The sequence below is a fragment of the Dermochelys coriacea genome, chromosome 7 (genome assembly GCF_009764565.3).
Source record: "Dermochelys coriacea isolate rDerCor1 chromosome 7, rDerCor1.pri.v4, whole genome shotgun sequence".
NCBI classification, from domain to species: domain Eukaryota; kingdom Metazoa; phylum Chordata; order Testudines; family Dermochelyidae; genus Dermochelys; species Dermochelys coriacea.
The window spans coordinates 123,627,705-123,652,946 of record NC_050074.1 but is presented as its reverse complement, the minus strand read 5'-3'; the positions used below and the strand labels follow the sequence as shown (position 1 = coordinate 123,652,946).

Here is a 25,242-nt window from a genome sequence, read left to right as displayed (position 1 = left end):
TTGCATGACTGCCTGTTTTATATGCAGACACATTTAATTAAAAAACAATTCTAGCTTTATTTTCCATTGGAGCTATTAAATAAAAAAGCAAATATCAAAGTGGCTATTTAATCTGAAAAAATCAGCAGTTTCAATGGGCTTTGAACTGCAATAAAAAACGAGCCTGGCTGTCCAAACCGTCACCTAACAGTCCTCAGAAATGTACAAGACAGTAGCCTCCTCTTCACTTAGTAAGAAAATATATACACATTAATTACAGTAAGTAAAAACCAATATATTCGGCACTTTTTTTAAACTTTACACAATGTGAGAAAAATATAAACACTAATAAAATTATGTACAATAATATATTCACAGAACAACAATCTGACACTAAAGGATGCATTTATATAAGACAAACTGGAGAGAGAGAGAGAGAGAAAGTCCCCTATCCTACATTACCCAAACAAAAAAATACCCTTGAGGTAGATTTCTCCAAATCCTGGTGACAGGTTAAGATTTTTTTGTTTCTTTGTTTTCAATAGTGCCATCACCATGAATCTTGTTCTAACATGTGAAGACCTTGTGAAAGGCACAAAGATGCTGTGGCTTTCGACTTTATTAACACACACTAACGCTGGAAATGGAGGACAAGAAATAGTCTTAAAAGCAATTTAGCAGCAAATGTCAAAAGCAAATAAAATCAGGTAAGGATACTTTTCTCCTCCTTATAGGTCACTCCACAATTCTATAATAGTTTCTTCTACATATTTACATGTCGGAGCTTTTTTTAAAATTGAGTCTTTTTTGGCTATTTTTTCTGGGAAAGAATTTGGAATATGCATTTGATTATACAATCAACCATAAGTACAATTAATACTTGTAAACCAAAGAAAAAAAAACGTGTGTATTTTATGTTGATATCACTAGAATCTCTGGGCTTGCCAACACAACCCGCAGCCCACACTAGTATGTTATGCTATAACTTCCTCATATAGACCCTGAGAGCGTGAATTAAAAGGTACTTAGTTCACATTAATGTAGTCCTGTTTAAAGAGGACTACATTCACACAAACTAGGTAAACTTTTTAGTTTGCACCAGCAGCATCCACATGGGACAGTTACAGCTTGTGCATACTGCAGTTCACACTCTGGTAGTCTGAACTGGAGGGCCATGTAGACATACCCTAAGTTTTAATTAGCAAAAGATTCTTGATGTTTCTACCAAATACTTGAACTTATCTATTTAAGCACATATATTTAATAGATGAAGTTGTATGCTAAGCACACTATAAGTAGTGAGTGCCAACATTTGCTCCCGAACAAAGATATTTTGGCCTTAGAATATTACACACAGCTCAAAGATTTCAACAAGAGTTCTGAGCATACCTCTAAGGACAAAATTTAGCACAAATGATTTTGGACAAGTCTAATATAACTTTCACAGCTACTTCAACGTTGGCAAAGTCAAATAAGTTCTCATTTTCCCAAATCTAAGGTGACATTTTAAAATTGATATTTTTAAGTTGATATTTTGGTCATGTACAGAAAGGTGCTGAAGTTAGACTACATACATAAACTGGTGAAATTTGTGTTTTGGATACTGGTGACAGGTAATATTAATGTTGCAGGAAGATTTCTCCTTGTAATATTCGTCTTACATACAACTTAATTTTCTGCACATTGTCACTATATATAAATTACACAGACTTGCTAAAGCATGAAGGAGGAAAATTAAGTTTCAATTGAACCTAATACATCACTGTAATGACCTCTTAAATTCTCCTTTGTTTATGGGTACAGCACAGCCATGGAACAAAGAAAAGTTCAACCATCAATCTGCCTGGACCACTATTTACACCACAGCCCCCATCCATTTAATTGAGGGCCCACCATTTCCTACTTCGCACACTGAATTCATGGCTGTTCATTTTCTAGCTGTGCAATAGCAATACTTATGGATGCATTTGGGCAAAAGAACAAAAGAAAAAGTATATTACCCTAGTTTTACATTGTAGTGATTAGCAAGGGAAGGGAAATGAGAAAACTCTCTGAGCTTTCAATAGGATAGAAGACTAGTGGACAATTCAGATAGACATACTGGAGGAAGATTTTTTTTTAAATCTTGCACATACATACACACACTTTTTCAGGAATGTTACTGTATCTATCAAAGTCAGAAATCAATTGCACAGGTTATGTTTCTTTCTAGTTGCCTGCACCAAGCTGAAGTTTTGATTCAAGTTGTTGATTTAGTCTGTTCTTTGACCAGGCTAGAGTTTCAATCCTCTTGGAAAGTCTTCCTTGTCTGCAAAAGAAGTTCTTGTTCAATTTTTCTCTGTTGTTTTTTCTGACCTGGCTTATGTTTCACAAATCTGGCTCCCAGAAATCATGCAGCTTCCCCTTAAAAGAAAAAACAGGAAAAAAATTGAGGAAAAAAAAACACACACAAATTTTATTTTTGAGAGAGTAATAAAGTGAGTAGATAAGTAGCTTGAGCTATAGTACTGCAACTAAACCTGTAAATCCATATAATCTTATTTTAAACAATAAGCCTACCAATGAAAAGCAAGTTTCCTAGGCAACAGCCAAACACATATCTAATTTAAAAAACAATTTGAGAATTGCATCATCAGCAATTTCCACAAACTGATTTATAGAAAGCTTTTTCAGCAGTGTATCACCCTCTAGTTCCTTTCCTTTCATGGCATTTTCTCTCACACAGGGATTCCATTCATTTTACCAATGTTACAATTATGTCAAATTTTCAGCAAGATCGCAAGAGCTATCAATATGCTAACAATGCCAATGTTTAATTATTCAATAATTATTTCAAATAGATTTAAGTGTTCATACGTGCTTAAAACTCAGTCCAAGAAGCCTCTATCAGATTACTGGTTTAAGCAAAACAAACTTCCCCTTAAGATAATTTTTTATATCCCTGGTTAGTATTAAAATAGAAAATACGTACTCTGATACCATGGCTGAGATACAAAATCTAGAGACTGATAGAAACAGCCCCAGATCTTGGATATTTGTACATTCCACACAAGATCATCTACATATCTTGAAGGCATATCACTTACAAAGTGTAATCAAAGTACACTAGAGTTTACTTGGTCACTCAAGCCATTTGTTAAAAAAAAAAATAAAAAATAAAAAAAAAGGCTGAAATCCTACCGAAGTCATAGGCAGGATTTCACCTAAGGATTATAGCAGCACAGCTAGTAGATAGAGTACTTTACTACTGACTTCATTTACTAATTAGAAATTGCTTTTTAAAATTGCTACATTACACTTTAAAGTAACACAGAAATTAGTAAAATGCATTTAGCAATAAGAAAAATTGGTTAAACAATACCTGAGTAGGCCGAGAATTTTGTATCATTTCCTGCCACTTGCCATATATCCTAGCAACCAAGTCTTTTACCTATAAACAAAAAATTAATTCATTTACCTATTTAATAGAATAAAAACAAATGTGAGACTTATCAGACAGCATATGAAGATCCCTTTTAAATCTGTGATACAGCAGGGCTTTGGGGTTATGGCATTTGAACTCTTAATCGAATGCTTATACTCCATATGCGGATACTAGAGTGATAGACCATTTTACAAGCAAGATTAAACTTGATCATCACAATTTAACACATGAATAATGTCAGTGGTAGAGATCAGCCTGAAAGCATTTGCCTCATAATACCGGTGTCTCACTCTTTTTTGGGTTAGCAGGGTGTAAAATGCAAGTCTTGCAGTTTGCCACTGGATTGATTATCTTGTTACAGTAATTATTCTGGCCAACAAACAGCAGCACAGACAGCTTCTAAAAGGCGCTGATACATAAGGCCATACTTCTTGGCTACCAATCTTGAGTATGCACTCAAATTCGGCTCTGAAGAGCTTACATTATTTCTTACTCTGCTTGTACAGCACCCAACATAATGGTACCCACCCCCCAAGAGCTACTTCACGACAATACATACAAGCAGAAGTGGTGGGGAGAAGCAGTTAAACAGGAAAATAACCCCTTCCCACCTCAAGGGTAAGCGGAAAAAATACACAAAAAGATATGTATGGTGGTGGGGATGCAGTTTAAACTTGAAATATAGTTAAAGTAGCTCTGCAGTATTAACTGCACCAAATGACACCTCTATAGAATCAAATATCAATAAAGAAGCTTTTTGAAGGGTAGGAATTAAGTGAATTCTCTAAGCTGGTATAAAACAGCATAAAAATAAAGGTTTGACTTAATTGAACAAAAGGCTTTTGAAAGGTAAGGACTGCCATGCCGTGGCTTGCTACTAAAGCACATGAAAGTACTCAACAAACTTGAGACCCTCATAAGTAAAGCACCACAACATATTATAAAATAGGTGAGCTAGGCTTAATTCTGCATCGCCTTGGGTTTTTTGGTGGCTTAATTAATTATGTATGTATGTAAATTACTTGTTAATTCAAATAAAAGCTATGGATCACTGTGCAAAAGAATCAGATTACTTTCCAAGTCCTCATCTTTTTCTCTGTAAATGCTGCTTGGACAGATCCCTTGTCCCAAAGAGCACTTCCTCCATCAACAAATCAGTGACGTCTCTAGGCAGGAAAAATCAGCAGTATCCAGAGATCCTTTGCAGCTATCTTTTTTTCTGGCCATGTGGCCCCATCTTGCAGTGATTTAAACACATGCTTAACTCTATGCACTGAAGAGTCCTTCTGACAGCAAATGAGACTATTCGCAGTGCACAGAGTTAAGCAACATGTGCAAGTCTTTGCAGGATTAGGGCCTACATATATAAAGCCAGCAAGGAAATGTAAGGGAATCATCAGTACTTCTAGAACATCCTAAATTGGGGCATGGAAATGGAACACATTTCAAAGACACACATATGCTTACCTTAGTTCTATAAAATAGCCTTGCATCTTCCCTAATATCACACTTCACATGTTTTTCTAAGGCACCACAGAGCCTCAGTAAGCACTTCTAAATAAACACAAATTCAAAAGTATGTTTAAGTTCATCACTTCAGAATTAAACTTTGTCTAAACCCTAAACAGAAAAATTGCAAACACAGGAAAAAGCACACAGTTTTTGCAGGGCCTTTTAATTTTTTTTTCCCGTTTTTTTTTTAATTTGAAGTGTTTTCTCCAATACACACATCTGGCTGACTTTAGAACCATAAGGCCACTGCTGTTAGGCACCTTTAACACCACTTAACTCATGACTAAACATTTTTTTAAATAGTAGTTCCAAAGTTATATTCACGGAGAAGATGTGACGAAGCGGGACTGTTCTTACAGTAAAAAGAAAAGGAGTACTTGTGGCACCTTAGAGATTAACAAATTTATTTGAGCATAAGCTTTCATGAGCTACAGCTCACTTCATCGGATGCATTTGGTAGAAAATACAGTGGGGAGATTTATTTTCCACCAAATGCATCCGATGAAGTGAGCTATAGCTCACGAAAACTTATGCTCAAATAAATTTGTTAGTCTCTAAGGTGCCACAAGTACTCCTTTTCTTTTTGCGAATACAGACTAACACGGCTGCTACTCTGAAGACTGTTCTTAATGTTTCCTCTGAATAGTGTGGGGGTGCCTCAGTTTCCCCAGGCAGTTCTTAAGTATCTAGGTGGTGGGATAAGGGTGTATGATCGTTGCAGGGCCCTAGAGGGCAGGGGTCTGGACACAGATAATGGCCAACACCCTGTTTCCTAGCAACTGATGGCCTGGCCCTTCCCCCCTACAAGGTGAGAGCTAAAGGGGTTGGAGAACAAAGGAATCAGGTGACCTCCTGGCCCGGGAAAGGGACAAAGCCCAGAGGAGGAGGGGCTGGAGAGAGTTTCAGTTTGGGACTGGCTGGGGACATGGAGTGAAGTGCAGACATGGTTGTCTGGCTCACTGCCCCCCAAAATGGACCCGGCTGAGGGATCCTATTTAACTCTGACTGGCTAGTTTGAGTCTTCAATGCCCTAGAAGTAGTAAGACTAAAGGTGCCACTCGGATCAAATTTTCATGGAAAGCATTGAAACTACAATAGTCAAAATACAATTTTTCAGCAGACAAGTCAGGTAATCATTAGGCATTTCCTGGAGGAATTAATGGTCTTTTCATGTTTGTAGCAGCTCTTCTAGAAGATTAATCAATCTTCTGGCAACATCCTTTTGCTTAAATATGAACTAGGATCCATTTTACAGTAGTTTTGGACAATGAAAGCTGGTTCCCATATCTAACAGAAGCTACACTGCAGAATTCTGTTCCCTTCCTAAACAAGTCTTCAAAAAACGAGTTGACTTTCCTCTGTGGAGACTAGAATTGTGTGCTTGGAGGAGGGAAGCTTGTACCTTGAAGCATGGACTTTTTATTTTTGATTAATAAAAATGGAAAAACCAAGGAAGATCTGAATCTCAAGGTAGATAATTTAAATGGAAAACATAATGGTGGGTTATGCACAGGTGTTTCACTTCTAGAAACCTACTTAAGATCATCAGAAGTGAAGCAGGTGGACAGCATCCTATTCTCCACAGCAGTAGTTCCCTAACCTTTTTTCCATTCTATGAACCACTTCATAAGTGACTTCTGTTCTCCATCTCCCAGTGAATAGGAATAGAAAAGATATTCTATCATGCCACCACTTTTCATTAAAAAAAAGTAAATTTGGTGGAGAAGAAATGAGTGGGATTTCTAACTGAAAACACAACATTAGGGAGAGAGAAATGTATTAAGGTACTTATTTAAAAAAAAATTTCCAGGAAAAATGTGTAAACAAAAGGTTTATACAAAACAAGTCACTAACATCTTCACAATAAAGCTACTATGAATCTTTCTCCACTTTCAAAGGAGTCGAAGATTCCCAGTCACACAAATATTAGCAACAGATTGGAGCAGACATAAGAACGACATTCTCCGTCTTAAGGGAGTCACATGATAGTCAGATTCCTTTAACAACCATGTGGAAGATCCACGGAGTGGCAACAGCATCGGCGGTAAGAGCTGTTCAGCTACCTTACAGTATGCAATTCAATGGGAACGAATAAAGAAAGACCAAATTACTGTATGGGATAACAGATGTCTCCTGGTCAATACCCCCTCAATAAATGGATTCTAACATCTTAGGCCAAAAGAGAGCTATTGCTACTGAGCCTATAATGGCTGCTATATTAGCCTGAAGTTGCACTCCAGTACTTCACTATGCTCTGTTAAATACTTCGCAATATCTAGAGAGTGGGTCAAAACATTTTTGACTAAATATTTATTTATAAAAATATGCCGTTTCAGAGCTGAAACTTTTGCTGAGATGTATCAATTTCAAAAAGGGTTCGGTGTGAAGGTTTCTGAGGTCCAGGTGGACTGTCAGGTCACTTAAGAGACCTGAAACAAAAACTAACCTCTCTCATCCGAAAACAGACGAACAATTCTGTTTCATGAAAGTGTTCGAAAGAGAGGGTTACTCACCTTGTGCAGTAACTGAGCTTTTTCCCAAGATGGCTGTCCCCGTGTGTGCTCCACTTTAGCTGTCTTGATGCCCTGCGCTTGTAATTGGAGATTTGTGGTAGCTGTGCCCAGGTGGGCCACGCACGTGCCGTAGCCGTCTCACACTGTTCCGAGTGGTTACATAGCGGTGTGTAGTCAACCATCCCCCTGTTCCTTTTCTACCCCCGAGAATCCGCACGAAGCGCTGAAGTAGAAGGGAGGAGGGAGGGTAGTGGAGCACCCACAGGGACAACCATCTTGAAGAATCACAGTTATTGCACGAGGTGAGTAGCCCTCTCCTTCAAAGGAGTGTCCCTGTGGGTGCGCCACTTTAGGTGACTGTTGAGCAGTGCCCCTCAGTGGAAGGGATGGGCTTCAAAGTTGGTCTATTGAGGCTGGATAACATCTTAAATCCAAAGTGAACATCTGATGCTGATTGTTGTTCTAAAGCATAGTTTTTAGTGAAAATTGTATGGACTGATGCCCAGGTAGCTGCTCTACAAATGTGAGCGATAGGCCACAGAGGCTGCCAGTGCTCTGGTAGAGTGTGTGTGAACTCCTGCTAGAATCTGTACATTATTGTTTTGGTAGCACATCTGGATAGATCTATGGTGGGGAACCCCCAAAGTTTGAATATGGACTAGAGAATTCCGGGATCCATCTCCCATTCGTGGGTTTGTGAGAAATCCCTGCTCAATATACCCATTATTGTATTTGGACATCCCAGAAGATAGGATGCAGATATCTCTATGTTGTTGGTGATGCACAAATTCCAAAGTCAAATTGGCTCTGTACATAGGGAGTATGATCATGCTTCCCCTTGGCGGTTTATATAAAATATGCATGCTATATTGTCAATGAGGATTTTGATGGCATTGTTCTTGATTAGAGGGAGGAAGTGGTTGCATGCATTTTGGACTGCCCTTAGCTCCAGTAAGTTTATGTGCAGGTTGGACTCCGCTGGAGACCAGTGGCCCTGAACCATATTGTTGAATAAGGTGTGCCCCCCCAAACTATTAGGGAAGTGTCTGTCGTGATTGTAATGATTGGAGTTCTTTGCTGGAACGGGATTCTTGAACAGATGTTCTTTGGTTGTGTCCACCCTGTTACAGGGTCTCACTCTGCATGACATTGTGAGGCGTCTGTTGAGAGAATATCTGTGTGGTATATACGCTGGCAGTATATACCACACCTGCAAACATCTCACATGGAGTCTGTAGGGTTGCCAATTTTGGTTGGATAGATTCCTTGAGGTTTTATCACATGACAATCTTTAATTAAAGATTAATCTTTAACTCCTACAGATTCCAGGACAATCCTGGAGGGTTGGCAACACTAGGAGTCTGGCATGTTTTACAACAAACATTGTTGCTGACATATGCCCAAGAGTTGTAAGCATGTTCTGGTGGATGTTTGTGGGTGGTCCATCACCACTGAATTAGGTTGACTAGAGTGAGGAAGCGTAGTTGGGGTAACGTTGCTGTGAGACAATCGAGGTAGGCTCCTATGAATTCCAACTTTTGGACAGGGACAGGTGTGGACTTTTGTACATTTTATTTGCAACCCTAGGTCCGTGAACAGGGTTATCGTGTGCGGCGTGGCATTTATTGCTTCTTGCTGCATTGTTGCCTTTGGACACCTTCTTTATAAGTATGGAAATATCATTACTCCTTGTCTGCGGAAGTGAGCTGCAATGACAGCAAGAACTTTTGAGAAGACTCTCAGAGCGGTGGACAGGCTGAAGGGTAGTACCCTGTACTGGAAGTGTTGTTCCCCTAGGATGAATCTCAGGAAAGTTCTGTGTGACGGGTGTATAGTGATATGAAAATATGTATCTTGGAAGTCAAGGGCCAAGTGCCAATCTCCCTTCTCTAGTGCTGGAATTATTGTAGTTGGTCACCATTCTGAAATGTTGTGTTCTTGCAAATTTGTTGAGTTTGTGTAGATCCACAATGGGTCTCCACCCGCTGGTCTTTTTCTGAGTTAGAAAATAGTGTGAGCAGATACTTCTCCCCCTGTGTTGTAATGGTATGGGTTTCACGGCACCTATTTGTACAAGCTGGTTTATTTCCTGTTGTAGTAGGTGCTTCTGAGAGGGGTCCCTGAAGTGGGATAGGGAAGGGAGTGGGTAGGAGGGATAGAAATAAAGGGGATGGAGTAAACCTTTCAGATAATCTCTGACACCCATTTGTCTGTCATGATGGAATGCCAGACTGGGTAGTATGGTGACAGATGGTCTCCAAAAAGACAGGGGACCATTTCTGATTCCGGAATAAGAGTGTGGAGGACTCATGTCCTCAACCATGCCTTCAAAATTGTTTTCTGGAAGTGGATTGTTGAGACTTTGAAGGCTGGTCTTGATTCTGCAGACATCTATTCTGTCTTTGTTTAAAACGTGCTCTGTTTCTTTTTGTTTGCAGGTATGTAGATGCCCAGGCTTTTTAAGGTCACCCTTGAGTCTTTTAGGGTATGTAATGAGTCCTGGAGCCAGTTTTGTTCAATACCTTCATTAATGATCTGGAGGATGGTGTGGATTGCACCCTCAGCAAGTTTGCAGATGAAACTAAACTGGGAGAAGTGGTAGATACGCTGGAGGGTAGGGATAGGATATAGAGGGACCTAGACAAATTAGAGGATTGGGCCAAAAGAAATCTGATGAAGTTCAACAAGGACAAGTGCAGAGTCCTGCACTTAGGACGGAAGACTCCCAAGCACCAGGACAGATTAGGGACCGAATGGCTAGGCAGCAGTTCTGCAGAAAAGGACCTAGGGGTTACAGTGGACGAGAAGCTGGATATGAGTCAACAGTGTGCCCTTATTGCCAAGAAGGTCAATGGCATTTTGGGCTGTATAAGTAGGGGCGTTGCCAGCAGATTGAGGGACGTGATCGTTCCCCTCTATTCGACATTGGTGAGGCCTCATCTGGAGTACTGTGTCCAGTTTTGGGCCCCACATATAAGAAGGATGTGGAAAAATTGGAAAACATCCAGCGGAGGCAACAAAAACGATTAGGGGACTGGAACACGACTTATGAGGAGAGGCTGAGGGAACTGGGATTGTTTAGTCTGCGGAAGAGAAGAATGAGGGGGGGATTTGATAGCTGCTTTCAACTACCTGAAAGGGGGTTCCAAAGAGGATGGATCTAGACTGTTCTCAGTGGTAGCAGATGACAGAACAAGGAGTAATGGTCTCAAGTTGCAGTGGGGAGGTTTAAGTTGGATATTAGGAAAAACTTTTTCATTAGGAGAGTGGTAAGCACTGGAATGCATTACCTAGGGAGGTGGTGGAATCTCCTTCCTTTGAAGTTTTTAAGGTCAGGGTTGACAAAACCCTGGCTGAGATGATTTAGTTGGGGATTGGCCCTGCTTTGAGCAGGGGGTTGGACTAGATGACCTCCTGAGGTCCCTTCCAACCCTGATATTCTATGAGACATCGGTTTTGTCTGCAAATAGTTTCTGACCCTCGAAAGGTAAGTCCTCGACTGTTGCTTGGACCTCCCTTGGGAGCCTGGAGAGGTGGAGCCAAGATGTATGGCACGTGACCACAGATTTTGCGATGGATTGTGCTGCTGTGTCTACAGAGTCAAGGGAGGCCTGGAGGGCCATCTGGCGATGAGACACCCTTCAGAAATCTGCTTTGTACTGTTCTTTTTTGTCACTGGGTAAATTTTCAATAAAAGTTGACATTTTGGAGAACATATTGTGTGTATATTTGGCCAGCTATGTAGAACTGAAGTGTAGCTGAGGAATAAGCTTTTTGCCTGAAAAGGTCTAGCCTTTTTCAATCCTTGTCGTATGGCGTCATTCAGGACTGGTGTTGTTTCCCCCTTTGGTTGACCGCCTCCACTACTAAGGAGTTTGGCGTAGGGTCTGTAAATAGGAACTCAGCCCCTTTTGCTGGCACATAATATTTTTTGTCAGATCTTTTACATGAGAGTGGTGCTGTAGCAGGTGTCTGCCAGATTATTTTTTCAGGCACCATGATTGCATCATCAATTGGTAGAGCTATCTTTGCCGATAGGGATGCCTGGAGTACATCTGTGAGCTTAGGTTGGGCTTCTGGTAGCTGTTCTAGTGAAGCGTCTAGAGATTCGGCTACCCTTTTCAAGAGGTCCTAAAAGGATTTGAAATCATCCCCTGTGGTGGGTGGTGACAGCATTATGGTTTTGTTCAGTGATGACGAAGAGAGGTGAGTAGGCGGCTAAGTGTCATATTCAGCTATGTCCTCAGGTCACTCAGTCTCTTCCTCTTGTGTTTCCGAGGGAGCTGGGACAGTTAGTGAAGAGTATTATGCTGTTCTGGACCTGGGCGGTGTTGGGCCATATACATTGCCCATGTATCCCAGTAGGACCAGTTAAGTGGGAATGGTATGGTGGGGGCAGTGCCCATGGCTGACCATACCATCCTCATACATCTGTAGAAGTTTGGTGGTGAGATGGTCTGGGCTTGAGTGAGGAATGGTGAAGAGTGTATATTACTGCTTCAGCCTCCTCTTCCTCATCAGTGGAGATAGGAAGGGCTGATCTGCAGGGAGTAGTCAGCTGGCTTGGTACCGATCTGGATGGGGTACCCTCAGTTCTGAGCAAAGGAGATTCAGGCAGAGAGCCCACTATCAGGTCTGAATGCCTCATGAATTGCTGCAGGACCGTGAGGCTCAGTGCCGGAGATGGCATGGTGGATGGCCCAGGAGTACGAGTTGAAGCTGCCGGTGCCAAGGATTTAGAGCTGTGCGGTATAGGTACAGCAGGTGAAGCCATTGTACCGCTCAGTGCCGAGGTAGTCTTCGGCTCTGTGGGTGCCGAGCTGGAAAGTTTCACTTTGCTGTGAGAACCTCCATTAAAGCTTGCCCACATAGGGTCTTCAGTTCTTTGGGAACTCTCGGTGCCAGACGTTCCCAGTGCTGCACGGTCCAGCACGCTGAGTGCTGTCGGTACCAGGGCAGATTTTTCCGTTGGAGATAGTTTTCTTTTAGGCGATTCTCGGTGTGGGGATGTCCATGCCCGCTTTTTGGTAGCCAGGCTTGGAACAGGCTCCTTGTGAGCCATTGTTGGAACAGAACCCGTCAGCTGCTGTTGCCAGCAACTGTTGGCCAGGGGGCATCCTGGACTCTGGATTTGAGGCTGGCCTGAGGGATTTCTCCATCATGAGGAGCTTCAGTTGGAGATCCCTGGCTTTTCTTGCCTGGGCACTTTTGAGTGATGTGTTATGTCAGAGACCGGTATAGAAAGTCTGCAAGTCAGGCAGCATTTAAAGCCAGCTGACCCGGGCATGCCTGAGAGCGTCTGTTTCTTCAAAGAAAAAACAGGGATAGCCATGTTTGAGGCTATCGCTGTGTGCCTCTTGAAAAGACGGGGGACAGTAAAAGGATAAAGGATTTTTTTTTCATATGAAGAACATAAGAACGCCATACTCGGTCAGACCAAAGGTCCATCTAGCCCAGTATCCTGTCTTCCGACAGTGGCCAATGCCAGGTGCCCCAGAGGAAATGAACAGAACTGGTAATCAAGTGATCCATGCCCTGTCTCCCATTCCCAGCTTCTGGCAAACAGAGGCTAGAGACACCATCCCTGCACATCCTAGCTAATAGCTATTGATGAGCTCTCCTCCATGAACTTATCTAGTTCTTTTTTGAACCCTGTTATAGTCTTGGCCTTCACAACATCCTCTGCAAGGAGTTCCACAGGTTGACTGTGCATTGTGTGAAGAAATACTTCCTTTTGTTTGTTTTAAACCTGCTGCTTATTAACTTCATTTGGTGACCCCTAGTTCTTGTTATGAGGAGGAGTAAACAACACTTTATTTACCTTCTCCACACCAGTCACAATTTTATAGACCTCTAGCCTATCCCCTGTTAGTTGTCTTTTTTCCAAGCTGACAAGTCCCAGTCTTATTAAACTCTCCTCATAGGGCAAACCGTTCCATACCCCTAATCATTTCTGTTACCCTTTTCTGAACCTTTTCCAATTCCAATTTTTTTTTATTTTTTTTGAGATGGGGCGACCACATCTGCACGCAGTATTCAAGATGTGGGCGTACGAGGATTTATATAGAGGCAATATACTTTGTCTTTTTATATATAAATAAAGAAATAAAAGAAATTATAGTAGGGCAAGGAAGTAGGGTAGTTAACTACAACTAAGCTAACACTATTAACTATGAACTATTTGAGGTGAGAGAGGGAACTGCTGATCACTCTGACTCAACCCAAAAGTGAACAAAAAACTGAAGGACGGTTGGTTGAGCACCACTAGGTAACTGCTCAGAGCGGTGCAAGATGGCTACGGCGCGTGCACAGCCCAACCAAGCACTGTTACCACAAATCTCTGATTACATGCACAGGGTGTCAAGACACCTAAAGTGGAGCATCCACAGAGAAGCTACTCGAAGAAGGTTTTGTTTCTGTTCTACTTTGGAACGAAAATAAACTTTGAAGCCTCAAAATTTGTTACAAAATAGAATTGTCCTCCAGCCAGCTCCACTGATCTCTTACACAAGACAGACATGTTTTCCTCTAATATTTAAAAATTTAAAACTGTGTCCCTATATAAAAAAGCACCATCATAAGCAGCTAATCACTTGAGCCAGTTACTTACCCTTTGATTAGAATTCACAATGTCAAAACAACTAACTTCACTGACCAAGTGAAGAAGATTGTAGGTCAGATAGTAGGCCTAGAAAGAAGCCAACATAATTAATGCTTTTAATATTACAAGTATGAACTTGAATCTTAGTTAAATTCAGAGTGCTGCCACCTTCCTCTGAAACTACACCATGGATAATTGATTTTAGGATCATTTTTAGTGCTATAATATCTAGTTTTAAGCCCTCAGGAAAGCCAAATGGCCAGGTCATTAAACATGTATATCTGAAAGTTTGCCTAAATAAATAATTTGGAACAGTACGGACAAGAGCATTGGAAAATACAATTTAGGAACAATTTTACATGGGTCCCTACATGACCTGAAAGGTCTTCTGTATTTCCAATTGTTATAATTAAACAAACTGGATGCATAAAATGGGTAGCTATGTTTTTCTCTCAGCTTACCGCCCAACATCAAATATGTATACCAAGATCCTGAAGGAATGGCTTTCAGACAAAGCCATCCTACGCAATCTCCAGTCTTCCAATATAGACAAAGAATAATATTACTGCGGAGTAGTCAGCTTCTAGACAGACTGTAAGCTTTTTGGGGCACAAAGTGCCTTATGTGCTAGGCATTTTTCATGCACAATACGAACCCAATCGCAGCTGTGGCCTCTAAGCTCTACCATAACAATAAATAATAATAATAATATCTCAGCTCATATGAATGGACATAAAATATTAAGAGCAAGATGCTGCAAGGCATTCCATACACAGAACCCCTCAAGCACTTAACTCTAAAACTGTGAAAGTCAACATGTTCCAAATGACAAAATAAATGTGTAAGAGGAATGCAAATCACATATACCTGCTGCTCTAGTTCTGTACGGACGGACTCTACACTGAGGTCATCCTGTTGCTCCTTTCTTGCTTCTATCTTTTTCTTTAGTAAGTCAGAAGGCTTCATCTGCACCAGATACTGATATAGAAGAGACATCTATATAAAAGCCAACAAACAAATGTTCTAGGAATTAGTATAGCTTACTGACACTGCAAAGCTCAATACAGTATAAACAACAGGTCATCACCAGTTGGAGATTATTTTGTCCACCAAAATGAAAACTCAACATCTAAAACAGTAGGTAATTTTACTCTATTCACAAACTAACAAGTTAATTCTTGTGTGTTGCCAACATTAAGCCAACACTATGTTAGTAACCAATGGCTGATTTTTGCATGACAAGCAATAAGCAGGAGAAACTTGCAAAGGGCATGGTACCATTGTCAGGAAAATGGATCTTAAGGAGTTAACATTAAAAAAAATAAATCACCTATTACAGAATAAAGCAATGATAGCTGTGGAATAAGTCAGGGAATTGAAGAGCTATATTTAACAGCATACATCACTAGTGATTTACAGAATTTTAGTAATGTAATCAGTCTTCTTGAAGAACTCCTAAACCACAGCATCAGCCTCAGAGAGTCAAGACCAAGATGTAAATTAAACACATTTAATCAGTAAACAGCAAAATGAAACAAAACCCACACACATACGTACACAAAATTTTAACAAAAAGGTATGTATACAGTACCTGCAGGTCACTGGTAACCGGTAAACTTGTATACTTTTTATTAAGAAGTTTTGAAATTATCGTTAGGCTAAGGTGTCGTCTTATTTGTCTGAAAGAGAAGTTTTTTTAAAAAAGGAACATTTCAAATAAGTGCTTTTTAACATTGCATATGGGGCAAAATATGCTTTCCCTAAAGTATTTAGCACGTGCTTTTTTGCATATCTAGTGCAGATCTTCCAGCTTCACTAAATAAAGGTAAAAGGCCCAGTTGTTTAAAAATCGTTCCTCACAGATCATGTTTTCTAAACCTTTTATAACTTTTGTTGCTCTCCTCTGGACTCTCTAATTTGTCCACATCTTTCCTAAAGCTGGACACAATACTTCAGCTGGGGCAGCACCAGTGCCAAGTACTATGGGACCCAATTACTTCCCATGTCTTACACATAAGAATCCTGTTAATACACCCGAGAATATTAGCTTTTTTCGGGACTGCATCACATTGCTAACTCATTCAATTTGTGATCCTCTACAATCTGTGATCCCCAGATCCTTTTCAGCAGCACCACCTAGCCAGTTATTTCCCATTTTGCAGTTGTCCATTTGATTTTTTTCCTTAATGAAGTACTTTGCACCTGTCTTTACTGAATTCTATCTTGCTGATTTCAGACCAATTCTCCAATTTGTCAAGGTCATTTTGAATTCTAATCCTTCCCTCCAAAGTGCTTGAAACCCCTCTCAGCTGGGCATCACTTGCAAATTTTATACATACACTCTCCATCCCATCATCCAAGTCATTAATGAAAATACTGTATAGTACTGCCAAAATTGACACCTGTGGGACACCCGCCCCCAGAAACAACCTCACTGTTTGACAGAGAACCACTGGTAGTTATTATGAGTATGGTCTTTCAACCAGTTGTGCACCCACCTTATAGGAGTTTCATCTAGACCACACTTCCCTAGTTTGCTTATGAAAAAAAGTCACATGGTACTGTGTCAAAAGCTGTAGTGCTTCCCCCATACCCACTAAGCCAATAACCCTGTCCAATAAGGAAGTCAGGTTGGTTTGGCATGATTTGTTCTTGACAAATCCATATTGGCTATTCCTTATAATCCTATTATCCTCTAAGTGCTTACGAACTGTTTATTTAATTTTAATTGTGTAATAATTTGTTCCTGAATCTTTCCAGGTATCTAAGTTAGTTGACAGGTCTATAATTCCCAAGGTCCTCTTTGTTCCACTTTTTAAAAGGACAGGCACTAGGTTTGCCCTTCTCCAGTCTTCTGGGGCCTCAACCTTTATGAATTCTCAAAGATAATTGCTAACGGTTCAGAGATTGCTTCAGCTAGTTCCTTAAATAACTGAGGATGAATTTGATCAGGCCCTGCTGACCTGAATATATCTAACTGTTCTTTTCCCTATTTCGGTTTGCGTTCCTTCCCCCTTGTTCTTGATATTATGTTGAGTATCCTTTTAGTGAACATTGAAGCAAAACTACCTCAGTCTTCTTGATGTAATCAGTTATCTCTTCCTGCCCACTAAGCAAAGGACCTGTACTTTTCCTTTGTCTTTCTCTTGCTCCTAATGTAATTAAAGAATCTCCTTGTTTTGCCTTTTATGTCCCTTACTAGAAGCAATACATTTTGTGCCTTAGCCTTTCTACATGCTTATGCTATTCTTTTATACTTCTTAGTAATTTCTTCCAATGTTTCCACTTTTTGTAGGCTTCTTTACTTAAACCTGTGTGTATTTCAAGATATGTCTAACGCGCTTAGCACAATTTTGATATTACATAAACTTATTAACATCAAATAAATGCAACACTTATTACCTTCCACGCTTTACCCAGCTAGGGACCAGTTGAACTAACCAAAGGAGATCATGGTGATGACTGGAAAGTTCACTAATTGTCAGACAGAGCTGAGGCATCTTAAAAAGGAAAAAGCTTTACTAAGAATGGATTATATTAAAATGGTCAGCTGTCACATGTATGAAAAGTTGTCAGAAAATTCACATATCTACAATCAAATGATTATCCCCTTCCTGGAGTCGTGCAGAAAGAAGGGAGAGTATGTCCTTAATGATATTTTTTGCATTGCATTTGTAGCTAGTCAGCCCATAGATATTCCAGGTTTATTAATTTACAGTGGGACAGTCAAGGTTTGTATGCCAAAAAACTCGCTTGCCAGCTACATTTAGGATAACGCTTTGCTTCATTCTTTCAAGCAGACATTTTAAATTTACAAGAATTCTGTTGAGTCAGATTCTTGTACAATTCAATATACTGCTTGCTTACAAACAAGCCAGACAAGCACAATGGTAGAGAAACATTTACACTTACCCCTCTCCCCCACATACGCAGTCACTTTCCCCATGATTACTCATCTTGCTTGTATTGAATTTTCCAATTGTGATATTGTTATTTACATTAAATTTTTTTTTTTTTAAGTCAAGAACACAAATCAGGATGACCACATGAATGTACTTAAATATAGGCCAACGTTTAAACAAGAGGGGATTTCCTTGGACTCAAGCTGTTTACCTAGCATTATAAAATTAGTTATAAAGTTACCTTGGCATCCCAGTCTCTGATATTTTTCAGTAGTTTTAACAGTAGGCACTGAAGATCTATCAACGGAATTTGCTTCAATAGTTTTTCCAGGCTAATTTTAAATAGCAGTAACAGCAGCAGCAATATTTCTTGGTCCGCATAACCATCCGGATACATAGTTGTACAAAAACCAAGAAACTTTTTGTGGAAAAAAAACCAAACGTATTAAATTATGAGATTTTAGTTAAATTACTATAGTAGAACCCCATTTATCTGACCCCTCCTTAACCAGGTCTGTGCATTTACAGAACAACCAGGACTCCAGGGCCAGAAGCAGGTGATCTCGCCTGTAGCCACTAGATGGCGATGCAGCATTGCATTTTCCCATTCTTTATCCAATCTGGCAAGGGGTCCCAATGAGACCAGGTAAACAGGGCTCTGCTGTATTTTAAAATATATTCTAGGAGCTTAAATTTGCCAGCAGGCATATTGAATGTGTATTAACTGATGGATTTCCTTTGCAACATCTATCATACCAGGGGACTAAAAGGGAGTATTTTTTCATTTACAGTAGCATATTTTTCTTAAACTATTCACTCCCTCCTTTCTGTCATTCAGACAGAGTGTCTTTTCATCTGATTCCAATACAATATTCCCCAGAGAGGCTGGAAAAAGGTGCTGTAGCAGTGATCATCCCCCATGGAATAGACATTCTATATAAATATAGGGTGATGAGTTGCTGACAACCTTCCCAGCTAAACAAACAACGTTTGAAAAATCTACGATTTTGACTAGATGCTCTCAGGTATCACTGTATGGGTTAATCCCACTTTATTCTCTTCTGAAAATATATGTACTCCTTAACCTACATCCTGAGATACACATATTCTGGATTTCTCAATAATGTTGCTCTAAATATTTCCTGTAAACAGTAATGCTATCATACAGTTACCGCTTTCCCTACACAAATGATATGTTAATGACAATTAAAGTATTTCCACAAGATATTTTTGAAGCCACTTAAAAATTTTGTATTTAAATTTTAGAAACTTTTACTTGGAAGAGCTAGCTCAAAAACATGAGCTTGGTTTTCTCTCAGGGTAGTATTGCCTTCACAAGACATACGCAGTACTGCACTCAGACATAGATCTCCCTTAAAAAAAACACACTTGAGAAATCTCACCTTGACCACATTAATTAGATTGGATTCTGGCAGACAAGAAAAAGCAGGACCTGCAGAGGTTTCTCCACTTGTTTGTTTTCCCACTGTTATTTGCATTTCAGATCTAAGAGAAAACATGTTAAACAACCTATACATTTAAAAAAAAAAAAAATACTCCAAAACCATCTTGATTCAATTTAAGACAAATATTGCATGATTTCTTAGAAAGTGTTATAGGGAACAAGCTCTTGGTGTTTCTAAAGCGAGGGGCTCAACCTTTTTCTTGCGGAGGCTCCCCCAACATGCTATAAGAACTCCACAGCTCACCTGTGCCCAACAACTGGTTTTCTGCATATAAAATCCAGGGCCGGCATTAGGGGGTAGCAAGCAGGGCAACTGTCTGGGGCCCCATGCCACAGGAGGCCCCACAAAGCTACATTGCTGAGGTTCAGCCCCAGGTAGCAGGGGTCAGGGACCTGGGCTTCAGCCCCATGCGGTGGGGCTTTGGCTTTCTGCCCTGGGCCCTAGTGAGTCTGAAGTTTGCCCTGCTTGGAGGCCCCCCTGAAACTTGCTCGAGGCCCCCTAGGGGACCCCAGGCCCCTGGTTGAGAACCACTGCTCTAAAGCACTCTTAATGGTTTGGCCCAATTTCCTAGGTTGTGCTTTTTGTAAAACTCAATGAAAAGTTAAAGCAGGAAGAGCCAAGAACTGATAAACTCTCTGGTTTGTTGAACATTTAACTGGCAGAAATTGTTATAATGGTATGTGTTCTATGTACTATATGGTTAACAGTCAGGCTGTTGTACACTGTTAAAAATCCAGAGAGAGTGGACATGACAGAAGAAAACCAAGGAAGCAGCTCCTAGTCTACATTCCAGCACGAGATAGGGTATTTATCGTTTAGAGCAAAGAAAGCAAGAGCAAAATACTTACAAAATATCATCTTCACTAAAGGTGGGCTGTAGATGCTGCAGAGGAAATAAAGATCTAAAAGGCACTCCCATATTGATAAATACAGCCGATATATCAGACAGTGAGGGAATCCACGCTTTAGACTGTGCATCGATGGAAGCTACAAGTACAAAACAAGACATTTTTGTTTAAAAAGTTAATTTTAGAGTTTGTTGCTTTTAAAGAAACTGAATATGTGCAATGGCCATATGTGATGCCAGTGCTAAGCACTACTAACAAGAGGATCTTCTGTATATCAAAGTACAGGCCTGTTATCCACAAAGCCACCAGGATAATTTTGTAGAACCAACGTGTGGTACTTGACACTGAAAGGTGATATTGTCTAGTTGAGAGCAGTTTATGTTTTAGGTGAGTTTTTGAAGTTGCTCCCCAACCCAGGGCATGATACGTAGGGTGAGGGTTACATTCATAGGACCTGATAATAGCCCCACTGACAATTTATCTGAATACCGGAAGGGTTATGCCTGCCTCTAAGAATGGACACAATTTCTAAACCAGAAAGCATTGTACAAGTATAATTTACTCTTGTTTGATGGCAGTTACCAAAAAGAGATGATGCTCAAAGCCTAGGGGATATTGGTTTATAGCATGCATTACTGTCTGACATACACACAGTAATTGCAGAAGATGCTCTCGAGCCCAGGGGTAGCTAAGTTAAGAAGGGAAGATAAAAATGAGATGCAAAATTTTTCAGACAACAAAAAGAATCAGGATTATAGCTCTGAACTGGGTTACGCTTTTGTAAACTGGGACTTGATGCTGTTGTGAGAAATGCTGAAAACAGTGGAAACTGAAAGTGCCGCAAAACAGGATCAAACCCTACTCTTATTGAGTAACATTTGAGACAAAGATACCACACGGTGATGTACAAGACAAAGGAGGACATGTTCCCTGTCCCAGAAGCTTACAATCTAAACAGATAACAGAAATCAAGGAGAAAATAAATAGGATGGTTCAGAGAAACTCAAACAATACCAGCTTTTTAAAAGTTTATATGAAATGGGTGAGTGACTGCCTTTTTAATTAAAAGAATTAGCTGGTAGGCTTCAATCAGTAGCGAGTTTTGAGGGATTTGAATGAACAAAAAAGCTGGAGAATATATGGAGTGGTCAGACAGAAGTCCTTGAAACTGCAAATGAGAGAGGGGAGGATAAGCAGGAAATGAGAGCAGAGACGTAGGCAGGGGCAGATGCCTGAAGGCCATTTCCATACATGGGGCCCTCTGTTACCACTTCTGCTATTTATCCTGAAGGAAAACCATGCAGCATTTGATATAACCATCTGAAAAAAATCACACTGCCTTCTAGTTTGTCTATGGACTGTTTGCCTATACTTCACAAAACAAAGGCTGAGAAAGAGACTTCTGTGAGGGAAAAAGTCAACATTTGATCTACTGGACAGATGTCTTCCTAGTTTTAGTGCTATTTGGGCAAGGATTGAAGGTAATTGACCAGAGTAACCTTGGTAGTGGGTGTATCACCCCTGCAGCTGTACAGTGAGATCATGACCAGCTGCACGGCTTGCACACAATCACTGAAAGACTAGTGGTTATGAAATGTGTACCACATCACACAACAAAGGGACCTAAACTCACAATCTGGATCTACAGTGGCAATGTAATGAAAGAGAACCAACATATTCTCTATTTTTCCTCTTTCTAGATTTGGGCCTAATGACCATTTTCCTCAGTCAATCACACTGTCTCATTTAAAAGACTCACCATTTTTAATTGTTATCTCCATCAGCGTATCCAAAATCTGCATTGAAACATAGTAGTCTGAATGAACTGACATCATCTGTTGAAAGAAGCATTTAAGATATATTAGATACACTGCAATTTTATTAATAAAATAATCTGAATCCTTGTTAAGAGAAGAAACAGGTTACAAAAAAATAAATGCCAAAGCTTCCTAAGCAAGGAACAGTGTGAGGCATGATACCACAGGGTATTCGGGTTATTTGCGTCATTCAAACAGAGTTCTTATCTTGTGAATGTTTTAATTAAAATTTACATTCTTGCAAACGATACGGTCAGAACCCTACCATCCCGATGTCTCAAAAGTTCATGAGAAGATTCATACTAGTAGCAGCAACCTCAATGTGAGATATGTCAGTCACATGAAGATTTTCTTTCTGGAACTGACTTCTCCCGCAGGCTAAGCCAACTGGACAGAGTCTCTCTTCTAACCAGTAGTGAAGACAGTTGTGACTTGACTTCAACTCTTAAGCCAGATAAGCATCCATAATACCGTACTGAAACACTGAATGCTCAGTAGATAAACTCGAGACCTTATTCAAAATGTATTAACAATATACATTACCCTTGAAGAGGTGATTGTAGAGGAAGAACTTATTGAGTCAGGCAGTTTGGGGGGAAGAAAGGAAATGCAGTAGTAAGTTCTGCTCTCTGAATCTTGACCTCTTCCCTCAGAAACATTTGAGATGTAGCAAACAGTAAAGAAAAATTGGTAAGGAGGGAGAGCAGCATTTCCTAAAACCAGCAGTACTGTATTAATCCATTTGGATACCATCTTCCTGAATATTGTTGAAGAGAACTGGGGAGGAAGGTTTTTTTTAAGATATAAAGACAACCTTAAAGAAGATTTCCTAAATGGTGGTTCATGTCTTTTCCTAAGGCCAATGTGGTAAGTGGGCTCCTGCCTTCTGGAATCAGTTTTTCTGAAGCTGCATATTCTCCAATGATTCAGAACTTGACCCACCTACCCATAGTGAATTTATGCACGTTGAGGATTTTGGGCAAGATGAATAATTCCTTGTGATAAATGGAAGGATGTTTACCTTGATAATAAATGAACTACAGAGAACTGCTGTATGTAATATGCTGTAAAGTCAGTGCCTTCTAAGAGCAGAGACTTCAGACTCTTTCTGCATAAGTATGACACCAGGAAGCATGTCTTTACGGAGAGAAAGTATGGAGGGGACATCTACTTTCCAGTGACTTGATAGGTTGCAAGAGCTTATAACCCTACAGGAAGCTCCCAGGTTGGAAAACAGCTCTAACTTTTGGATTGACAAATTGCCCTAAAAACTTTGATATCAAAGTCTCTGAGCTACCTTATGACAAACCTGTGAACACTATTTGCTGTTGAGATGCAACTGTTCAACTCCAAGTCTAGGATGAGCTGTAAGTAATCCAGTGGAGATGGAATGTCTGGTTTCCAAGTTGATCCACCCCCCTTGACACCATTACTAAAATTCTGTCAATACTCGGAATAAGCTGAAAAGGGTAAAATGCCCACAAGAAAGCTAGGAGAGTACCTTGTTTAGCAACTGCTGCTGAACAGCCAAGCTACCCAGTTTAGGTAGTTGAGGCAGTATGCAAGAACAGACTATGGGACGGGAGAGGCTGTCTGCAGAGAAGGAACTGTTACATCTCTTCATTTAACTAGCTGAGAACCATGTATTCTTGGCCAATTCGGGGGTAATAAGAATGACTGACCATTAATTGCTTCTTCAGTTTTGATCTTCTGAATCACTCATTCTAGTAGTAGCAAAGGGGGCTGGAAGGAGAGGGGTGTCAGAGCTATTTATCAGAATCCCACATGCCTGCATCATGTGACCAGGAAAGTACTCTGGGGTGCCTCCTGTACGGCCCCTGGGGCTGAAGCTCTGATAAGAATGTCAAGATGAATTCCTGGACTCCTTAAGTCTGGCTAGTGTCACTACTGACAACATCAGAACATCCTGGGGGCAGAAGACAGACTAAAAAGTAAGGCTTTTTGTGGTGATTTCTGCAACTGAGCAATAGAAATTAAACAGGTCTGATAGAGACATGCAGAAAAGCTTCTGCCATAACCACCAGTGTCAATAAGTTTGACGGAGAAATTTCTGCTATAACTGCAACTAGAACTCCATCTTGAACTTTGCCCTTATCTACCTGTTCATTCTCCTGAGGTCTAAGAGAGGTCAAACTCTTCATAATCTATTCTTTATTGTGGAAAATATAGACTACGGCTGTGATTTTTTATCACGAAAGACAGGCTTTAAGGCCCTTAACTAAAGAAGTGAAAGTCAGTTTAATTCTTCTCTGGGTCTAAAGAGGGAATGAAGGGTGTGGAGGAGCTCCAGAGAACATCTATACTGTATAGACTCCTGTACCCACATGTCTGAAGTCAATAGCATCCATGTGATAGACAAGAGATATTCCACCCTTAGGCCTGTTTCAGGACAGAACCACCCCTCTTGAGGGTCTCTACAGAAGCCTGCTGGTGATAGGGGAAGGGCCACAAGGGAATGGAAACCCTGATTCGCTGTTCAGAGTCAGAGCCCCTTCCCCAGCATAAGATTCGATGGAATGGGAGCAGGTGTGGCAGAGCGCCCCAATCCTTCCGACTCCTGACAGAAGAAACACCTACTGGTCTTCTACTTGCACTGTTTGGCCAGCTCTGCCTTGACTGGGGAGGGAAGAGGAGAAAAAAAAAGGAGTTTGGTAGGTGGTCCTACTAGACAGAGTGGGTACAAGAAATTTGATCTCCTAAAAGGGATAATAGTGATGGGAAGATGGAAGAGAGCTTTCTGTTGCCCCCAAAATAAGATTTAAGACACTAGGATTCTAAAGAATAAGGCAGGATTGCTGAAGTCCTATTCCATTTGTAGTGCCAGGAAGGTGAAAAGACCAAAGTGGCATGGCAAAGCCCCGGAACCCCACAGTGTCTGAAATGTCTCTGATGTTTGCAGGAAGAGAGGTGCAGCTGAAATATTTCAGATTGGAGGAAAGATCAGGATCCAGAAAGACAGGGTGATTTATATTTAAATTAGAAACTGATCTAGTAGGTTCACAATGTTGGGTATTCTAACTGTATGACTGTATAACTGTGTCCCCTGTGACGGGGCAAGGCCAGATGGCTATGGAAGAGTAGTAGGAGATAGATATATTAGCTCCAGGCTAAACAAATCCCTGGTACCAGGATAAGTGAAATGGCAGCTGCTCCAGGTCA

The 25,242-nt window shown here is 40.5% G+C and overlaps 1 protein-coding gene across 14 annotated transcripts in view; it reads right to left on the bottom strand.

The window, feature by feature from the left end:
- Window positions 1-519: 519 nt before the first annotated feature.
- Window positions 520-25,242, bottom strand: part of SLF2 (SMC5-SMC6 complex localization factor 2) — a 70,616-nt gene continuing 45,893 nt past the window's right edge. For 9 of the 14 annotated variants that reach the window (XM_043518040.1, XM_043518043.1, XM_043518041.1 and 6 more), the window contains 9 exons: window positions 22,005-22,080; window positions 20,246-20,384; window positions 19,335-19,437; window positions 18,173-18,349; window positions 17,432-17,529; window positions 15,621-15,708; window positions 14,897-15,025; window positions 14,039-14,116; window positions 4,493-4,957 (listed from right to left, as the gene is read on the bottom strand). In XM_043518040.1, the coding sequence (XP_043373975.1) occupies window positions 4,754-4,957; window positions 14,039-14,116; window positions 14,897-15,025; window positions 15,621-15,708; window positions 17,432-17,529; window positions 18,173-18,349; window positions 19,335-19,437; window positions 20,246-20,384; window positions 22,005-22,080 (1,092 nt within the window). In that variant the 3' untranslated portion in view covers window positions 4,493-4,753. Of the gene's footprint in view, window positions 2,383-3,340; window positions 3,410-4,491; window positions 4,958-14,038; window positions 14,117-14,896; window positions 15,026-15,620; window positions 15,709-17,431; window positions 17,530-18,172; window positions 18,350-19,334; window positions 19,438-20,245; window positions 20,385-22,004; window positions 22,081-25,242 lie in introns of those variants that run through there. The other 5 variants (XM_038409120.2, XM_043518042.1, XM_038409119.2 and 2 more) reach the window with 2 other exon arrangements.